Source organism: Austrofundulus limnaeus, unplaced genomic scaffold (assembly GCF_001266775.1).
Source record: "Austrofundulus limnaeus strain Quisiro unplaced genomic scaffold, Austrofundulus_limnaeus-1.0 Scaffold436, whole genome shotgun sequence".
NCBI classification, from domain to species: Eukaryota; Metazoa; Chordata; class Actinopteri; order Cyprinodontiformes; family Rivulidae; genus Austrofundulus; species Austrofundulus limnaeus.
This window is the reverse complement of record NW_013952838.1, coordinates 356,967-365,956: the sequence shown is the minus strand read 5'-3', so window position 1 is coordinate 365,956 and position 8,990 is coordinate 356,967. Positions and strand designations below refer to the sequence as shown.

Genomic DNA, 8,990 nt, shown 5'->3' with positions numbered 1-8,990 from the left:
CTTCTGAAGCTGCTGCCCCCGCGACCCGACCCCGGATAGGCGGAAGAAAATAGATGGATGGATGGATGTAAAGAGTAAAAGTAAAAAGTAAGCTGAAATATAATTACTCAAGTAAAGTACAGATATACAAAATATCTACTTAAATACAGTAACAAAGTATTTGTACTTAATTACTTTACAACTCTGATTTTTGTATTTTCTCTCTGGTAATTCAGTCGTTGACTGAGGTGGAACAAATCAAACCTGCAGGATGGTGGTCTTTATGGACCAGGACTGGACACAGCTGCTTTAATGGCAGCTGCTCAGTGAGGACGCTGCAGGCTAAAGTAATATCGTGTCAGTATTGGTGTGGTGACACACTGCTTGTTGGTTATTAGCCATTAGGATTACAGAATAACGGGCTGTGTCTGAATAAACCCCGACACAAAGTCACACAACAGATGGACGTAAAAGAAACGAAGCAGAGGACGTTTGTAAATTGGTCTCCGGGGACAAACAAACTCTGTCATCAGAGTCCTCACCAGCCTGGACGGTCAGATTTACGAGTCGGGACAGAGACACGTTTAGGTGCTGCAAAAACTGAGCTCATCTCTCAGTCACGCCACTTTAAAGACGCTTTGGAGACGTGTCCAGCACGGCTGACATCAGCGAGACACCTCGTTCTTTTGTCTGGGGGCGCCGTCACGTCCAATTTGAAGCGGAGCGTTACGGGACCATGTGGACCTCATAAGTGAGGTGATGTCACCGGTGGACAGTGATGTAATGATACTACTGAAGAACCCAGCTAATGGGTGATMTTGTTCTCTGAGAGGGAATGAAACGTGCTCATCATCAAAAGTGCAAAGATTATCCTCTTTTTCATGCAAATATCATTTTTGTAGAATAAATTTCTGATTTTACAACTTCTTGAGCCCCACGTCTCCACCCCCCCACCCCCGTACCAGAGGCAGAACTGCATTTTCCCCTTTTCTATTTCTTTCTGTTTCTGTTAACTGAAGTTCTGTCATTTAAACGTGGACATATTTGGGATCCATAGAACGTCAGAATATTTTTAAAACCTTTTTAAGGAATGCAAGACAAAGAAAATACCACAAAGTGTTGTAAAGTCTTTTGAAAGCTTTTTAAATTGATTTTTGAGTAAATCTGTGCCATTTGGGTTTAAACATAATAATTTTTAATTGTTTTATATGAATAGGGTGAAAAATAAATGTGGTTAAGTAAAGAAAATAAACATAAAAAACAAATCATTTTAGACATGTAAGAAAAAATAATTAATTTTTGCAATAAGAACCAAATAAATCGTAACATTTATTATGGAACGAACATGGTCTATCCTATCACAAAACACTGACTTATTTCTTTATTGAAACCTCTGAAACCTTGTTCTTTATTTTCACAGCAATGATCTTTGCACATGTAATGTCCACATGTTGGTTTATGGTTTCCAAGATATTTTAGTCATATTCATTATAGTTTTAAACGGGTTGTATACTGTTTAATGCAAAAAAGCTTCAGGCGAAGGGAAGAAAAATCTTATTTTCTACGGATGCACTAATATAAAAATTTCAGCCGATATCAGTATCCAGTATTATTTTTGCTGTTATGGTCGATGAATGATAATTTCTTGATCCCATAAACAGAAATTAAGGTTCATAACAACCCGTTCAAGAGATAGACACAACACAGGAGGACAGGTGCCCCGGGTCCAGGAGCCGTGAGAGGTGGTACCCTTAAAAGAAAAAGGAAACACCAATGAGGATAATTGATATTTACCAATATTACACAAACACACAAATTATTTATACAGCGGGTAAAATAAGTATTGAACACGTCACCATTTTTCTCAGTAAATATATTACTAGAGGTGCTAATGACATGAAATTTTCACCAGATGTTGGTAACAACCCAAGTGATCCATACATACAAAGAAATCAAACCATAAATGTCCAGAARTGAAGTTATTTGTAATAATGTGGAATGGCACAGGGAAAAAGTATTGAACACACTTCCTGAAATTTATCTAATACTTTGTACAAAAGCCTTTGTTGTCAATGACAGCTTCAAGACGCCTCCTGTATGGAGAAACTAGTGGCATGCATTGCTCAGGTGTGATTTTGGCCCATTCTTCCACACAAACAGTCTTCAAATCTTGAAGGTTTCGTGGACCTCTTCTATGAACTCTGATCTTTAGTTCTTTCCATAGATTTTCTGTTGGATTCAGGTCAGGTGATTGGCTGGGCCATTCCAGCAGCTTTAGTTTCTTTCTCTGAAACCAACTGAGAGTTTCCTTGGCTTTGTGTTTGGGCTCATTGTCTTGCTGAAATGTCCAGCCACGTTTCATCTTCATCATCCTGGTAAATGGAAGCAGATTTTTATCAAGAATGTCTCTGTACATTTTTCCACTCATCCTTCCTTCAATTATTTGAAGTTTGCCAGTACCATATGGTGAAAAACAGCCCCACACCATGATGTTCCCACCTCCAAACTTCACTGTTGGTATGGTGTTTTTGGGCTGATGTGCAGTGCCATTTGACCTCCAAACATGATGTGTATTCTGGCATCCAAACAGTTCAATGTTGGTCTCATCTGACCAGACTATATTCTCCCAGTATTACACAGGCTTGTTTAAATGTTGTGCAGCAAACTTTAAAGGAGCTTCAACATGCTGTTTCTTCAGCAGTGGAGTCTTGCGTGGTGAGCGTGCATACAGGCCATGGTGGTTCAGTGCATTACTTATTGTTTTCTTTGAAACAAACGTACCTGCTAATTCCAGGTCTTTCTGAAGCTCTCCACAATCTCCACATCTACCAAGTGTTGACTTTATTTTGATACCAGGATTATTTAAGTAGTTTGTAAATAATGAGACGCACAATTATATTTCGAGCACAAACTTCAAGGAAATGAGGAAGTTAAACTTAAAATCTGCACATGGTAACAAAGGGACAATAAAATATCTCAAATATTCAGCTGGTTCTGAGTGGTAGACTGAGTTTTCCAAAGTATTGTGTTTAAATTTCAGTAAAGTAAATGGTTTTGTTTCCAGCCACCCGAGTGACCTGAAGCACCGTTTTCACCGCCACCACTCGTCTGGCAGTCTTCACGGCAGCTTCAACCACAACCACGTCCCGGACACCAACACGCCGCTGGTGCTGGAGGAGAGCGAGGAGCAGCACGACACCAAAGGAGCGGTGTACGACCCCAAACAAGACGTGTTCGTCAGCCTGTTTGTAAGACGTCTGCGTCCTCTACGAATCCTATTATTCTYAACGAAATCTGGAAATAATGAATGTGGGTGTTTTTAAAAAGACGTCGATGAGACGGTGCCGTCAGGGAACACTTTTTATGTTTGGACGGAGCTGAAAAGGCTGATTTAACCAGTTGTGACAAAAGTGCATCGAGAAAATTGAACTCAGGAATGGGAATGGACCGAGATAAAACAGTCTTCTGGTTTATGGCTTGCATTAATATTTAAAAATCACCAGTTAGCATAGATTTTATTATGATTAGGCCAAACTCTTGATGTAAGGCCCACGGCCCGTGGATTGTTCTCTCAGATGTGTGGGTACTTGTTGAAGTTGGAGACAGCGAGCCTCCCTGTGCCACATGTGTTGGATTACACTCTCAGTCAGCCCACAGGTGCTTCCAGTTAAAACTTCTTCAAATGAAAACCTAAACATCCCCTGTGGCTTCAAACTTTGGCAAAACGAAACCAGCCTATTAAAACAAAAAACAAAAAAGAAATTGTACATCTGTGTGGTTTAATATCAGCTGTATATCAGATCCCTCGTAAATTTCCCATCATTCGGTCTGATGCACTGTTATTGTGTAACATCACGTTGGTCAGGCCAGCAAAGTGAGTCATCTTTGTGTTTGTCTTCCAAGAAATCTCTCCACCCTCTGCCTCCCGAGCATCATCCTGCTGCAGCCAGATCCCTGAAACTGCTCGCCAAGATTCCCAAAGACGCAGAAGCTGTCATCGTTTTAGTTGGTAAGGCTTGGTTTCTTTGGAAAAAATAGTCCCAATCTTTTCTGGTGGGATTCTGTGGAAAAACTAGTCTTCCAGAAACTAAACCGTCCTGATTGCGACATGTTCAGGTGCATTAGAGACACCCCACACCTGTAAAGGTTTAGTAATTAGCATTTTATTTGTTGGTTGCAATAAAACCTCTCTAAGCTGTTTATCTTTTCAGGATGTGTTGAGTTTCTGGAGCAGCCGGCCATGGCCTTCGTCAGGCTGAGTGAAGCCGTCCTCCTGGAGTCCGTACTCGAGGTCCCTGTGCCCGTCCGATTTATTTTTGTCCTGCTTGGACCCAGCCAGTCCAACGTGGACTACCATGAGATTGGACGTTCCTTCGCCACCCTCATGTCTGACAAGGTTAGATACCTGTGGTGCTCTCCACGTCCCAGGGTTAGCTCCAGTGGTGGGCAGTGCTAATCCAAAAATTAGCTCCGCAATTTCTAAAGAACTTATATAAATATTTAGGTCTGCAACCTCAAAAGCCTTTATGCCATGGAAAAACTAGCGGAAGCTAATTTTAAGTTCAATTTGACACTTACTAGCTGACAATAATTCATGTACAGTATATGCACAACACTGCCAACTAGCGGTGTATGAATCCTTGTACATCTTAATCCTACAACCGCCGATTGCTGGGGATGTGATTTCCTGAAACAGACCTTTGGCTCCTGGTGTAAAAATTAAAAAGTTGTTTAGGATTGCTAGTTCGGCTGCTTCTTTTTTTTTTTTTTTTTTTTTGTTGTAGATTTTTCGTTAAAAGAAGCATCAATAAAGTAATTTTAAAACTGTTTATTGGAAAACTGAAGCGATGCATTCTGGGGGACATGACAGATTTGATTTGTGACAGGAAACGAAAGCACAGAGTACAGGAAATTATCTTCCCTTCAAAATAAGAGCTTGGATTTTAAAGTTTTCCATGTAGTTGCATCAGTTGACCACTAGATGTCAGTCTTCACCAGCAAAACATCTTTAAATCATTTCTGCATTGCTTCAACTAATTACGTCAAGTATTGAGCTCCAGCGTTTAAACCTTTTTTTTTTTTAAAAAAGGAGCTCTGATTGTAAAGTAAAATAAATCAATACATACAAAATTTTAGAATGGATTACAAACATTTACTGTTTTTGTATTGCCTTCCTGCTACGTAAGCAGACACAAAGCATTGTGGGAAATGAGAACCGTGACCCTAACCAACACTCAGCAAGGATGTATACCTTTCCAATAAGTGTGTTTATCTGGGAGGGGTGCTGTTGTATAGATCATGTGTGTTGTGATTCATTGACAGTCATACCTTCTGCTGTTCAAGATAATGATGACTGGTAGATAATTAGTTATTAGTGGTACTGCATTTTAATTTTAGAAAGCTCAAATCCTCTTATGAATTATAAAAATTAGTAAAACCGCTAAAGCACAAATGAAATATTTGGGTTTGCCATTAGCGGATTTGCGCTTTAGCGGCCTGGTGCCCACCGCTGGTTAGCTCTGATGCTTTTTTTTTAAAATTCTACAAAATTATACACCAAATATCTGAGGTTGACACCAAAGCAGACACTGTGGATTAAAATAAAAAGTTTTTTATTTTATTTTTATTTTTTAGTTTTTTCAGACCCGCTTGTGTTTTGTTGCAGAACTTCCACGAGGTGGCCTACTTTGCCGACGACAGGCAGGACCTCCTGAACGGCATCAACGAGTTCCTGGACTGCAGCATTGTCATCCCGCCATCGGACGTGGAGGGCAAAGACCTGCTGAAGACGGTGGCCGACTTCCAGAAACAGCTGCTGCGCAAGAGGAAAGAGCGAGAAGGGAAGAAGTACCAGCCTGTGTCTGCGGTGGAGCAKGACAACAAAGGTACGAGCTCAAAACCTGCAGCTCCGGTCTTTAACGTTCATAATTTGGTTGTTTTTAACATCTTTTGTTTTTACCTCTTTCAGAAGTGAGTCCAGAGGAGGAGGAGGAAGGAGAGCAGGAGGTAGACCCTTTAAAGCGCTCAGGAATCCCATTTGGAGGCCTGATCCATGACATTCGCCGGCGCTATCCACAATACGTCAGCGATTTGAAAGACGCCCTGGACATGCAGTGCGTGGCTGCCGTCATCTTTATTTACTTCGCTGCTCTGTCGCCTACTATTACCTTTGGAGGCCTGCTGGGTAAAGCAGAACTATTAACTCCACTAAAAACTGCAAAAAAATTAGTTTTGTTGATGATCTGAGTCACCTGTGGTGTTTGTTTCCACACAGGAGAGAAAACAGAGGGCCTGATGGGCGTGACTGAGCTCATCGTTTCCACTGCGACTCTTGGAGTCATCTTCTCTCTGTTCGCTGGTCAGCCTCTCCTCATCATCGGTTTCTCTGGACCTTTACTGGTTTTTGAAGAAGCCTTCTATAAGGTGCCCATCAGAAATGTAAACCTTGGAAATTATTTTTCTTCCTCAGCTCCCCTCACATGTGGGGTTCCCCAGGGATGCATTCTTGGTCCCATTTTGCTTTCCACATACATGCTCCCTTTAGGCTCTGTTTTTAGAAAAATTGACATCCTTTTTCAGTCCTACGCAGATGACACACAGACAGTGGTGGGCAGCGCTAATTCAAATTTTAGTTGCAAAATTTCTAAAGCGCTAGTCAATTTATTTAGGTCTGCAAGTTCAAAGGCGAATGCTCAATAAAACTTAGCGGAAGCTAAATATGAAATGCACGTTTATCTCTGTTTACCAGAGACATTCAGGTATGAGTAAAGTCAGCACTTTACTGCCATCTAGTGGAAAAATCATTTTCTTTTACTGATTGGTATGTGTCGTAGCAGTATGGGGAAGTGATTTGTTGAAACAGACTTTTAAATCATGGTGTTTGTTTGTGGGAACTCTACTAAATGATCCAGTGTTAATCACAGTGTTTAACCCAGAGATCTAGGTACCTTAGAGCCATCTGTTAAGTCTTATGTCAAACGTTTGGGGGTGATCTTCTATTCAAATTTTAACTTTGAGAAACAGATAAGTTCATTTTTTTAATCTAAATTTAAATTGACTTGACAGAGCATGTGCTGTACCTCCTCAGCTTTCACCCGGCCTCTAAAACGTCTCGTCTCTCAGTTCTGCCAGGTCTATAACTTCGAGTACCTGACGGGTCGAGTGTGGATCGGGTTCTGGCTCATCGTCATCGTCCTGGTGATCGTGGCTGCAGAGGGAAGTTTTCTGGTGCGCTACATCTCTCCCTTCACCCAGGAGATTTTCGCTTTCCTCATTTCTCTCATTTTTATCTACGAGACTTTCTCCAAGCTCATCAAGGTATCGACTCGCACCACAGCGCTCTCTAATATTTACTTTGAATGCTCAAACAGTCACACATTGATCCAGTTTCTCTTTATTGTTTAACTATTCCGTAGGTTTTTCAACATGTCACTTCTATAATTTTGGTGCTATTTCAACAATTTATATGTCAAAACATTCAGCCCTATGACTTTTAATATTTCAGCTGTTATTACTTTTTTACCTAGTTCACCTTTTTTAATAGTTTTGCTCTCATTGAAAATGAATGGAGCTGTATTCAAAACCCTAACATCCTTCAAATGCTTATAAATCTTTACTGCATTTTTCATTTTCTGTTCTGGTTCTTATTTTTCTGATACTTTTACATTCTATATAAGCTAGTTTTAGCTTTTTTTCTGCTATTATTGGTATCCGTCTGCCACTTTCTGCTGTTTATCTACTGTTTTGTTTTTTTGTAAAGCTTTTTTCTTCTAATTTAATAATTTTCTCATTTCAGCTATAATTCTTGTACATCCAACGTTTTTTACACAATTGTTTTTATACTGAATCTCATTGTAGCTCTTCAACTCTCATTAGCAGTTTAACATTTCATATATTTCAGCAGCTTTCAGCAAAATTATTAAGCATTCACAATGGATTTATTTTTACAGAAAGTGCCTTTAATATAATTAGAAATTAATATTTAGAAAGTGTTTTAAAACATAAACGCTATTGAATGGGCCCAATGCATAAACACTGAAAAAAATATGTAAATTCTTACAGATTTTTAAAAAATTTTCCCATGAAATGTTCAACTTTGATTGTGATGAYGTCACACATTATAACTTCTGAACTACACATAATTTTTAAAACGTTTACATATGCATATTTTTGCCACATATTTTACATTTATTATACAGTTTGTACATCAAAGCATAAGTATTTCTGCCTTCTTTCACCCAGTGTCTCACTGCTGTGAAATTTAAAGTTTTCCTAAAAATCTCTGTATATTTCCTCATTAAATCTGGCTGCCGTGTCTGTGAGAAGCCTGAACAATCAGAAGTAAGAGTTGTTTTGTTTGCAGGTGTTTAAGGAGCATCCTCTGATGGCCGTGTACCCCACTGACCCCAGCATCGCCAACCAGTTTCAGAACTTCGACAGTCAGATCCTCAACCAGCCCAACACGGCTCTGCTGTCCCTGGTGCTCATGATGGGCACTTTCTTTGTCGCATTCTTCCTCCGCAAGTTCAGAAACAGTCGCTTTTTAGGCGGCAAGGTAGCTACTTTTATTTTAAACAGCTTTTTGTGRAGKTTTTTTWWATTTATTTATTGTACAATTCTGGGGTTCTTGTTTCTCAGGCCAGAAGAATCATTGGTGACTTCGGCATCCCCATTTCAATCTTGGTTTCGGTTCTGTTGGATTACGGCATCACCGACACTTACACACAGGTAGCTTCCCTGTCAGGAACATTCAGGAGCTTTTAATAAACAATTCTCTTGAATTTAAAGGGATCTACAATTAGCTATAACATTAGACTTTATTTGATAAACATATAGTTTAACTGTAAAATAAAGACGATAAACTTACTGTAGGCTGTTTAGTTTTTATCATTTTTAAACTAAAAGTTTAAAAATATATTACACGGACGGGGCCATTTTATTTCCACGCAAAGCATTCTGGGTAAATGATGACGTGGATAGGTCATCGGTGTGAGGCTGTTAACGAGCTATAT

The 8,990-nt window shown here is 39.7% G+C and overlaps 1 protein-coding gene across 4 annotated transcripts in view; it reads left to right on the top strand.

Annotated features, from left to right (window-relative positions):
• Positions 1–8,990, top strand: part of slc4a3 (solute carrier family 4 member 3) — a gene marked incomplete at its 3' end in the record, with an annotated part of 34,617 nt that overhangs the window by 19,926 nt on the left and 5,701 nt on the right. For 3 of the 4 annotated variants that reach the window (XM_014024695.1, XM_014024693.1, XM_014024694.1), the window contains 9 exon segments: positions 3,044–3,227; positions 3,883–3,988; positions 4,191–4,375; positions 5,645–5,864; positions 5,948–6,163; positions 6,254–6,402; positions 7,102–7,296; positions 8,342–8,533; positions 8,617–8,706. In XM_014024695.1, coding sequence (XP_013880149.1) covers positions 3,044–3,227; positions 3,883–3,988; positions 4,191–4,375; positions 5,645–5,864; positions 5,948–6,163; positions 6,254–6,402; positions 7,102–7,296; positions 8,342–8,533; positions 8,617–8,706 — 1,537 coding nt within the window. 4 annotated transcript variants of the gene reach the window in all.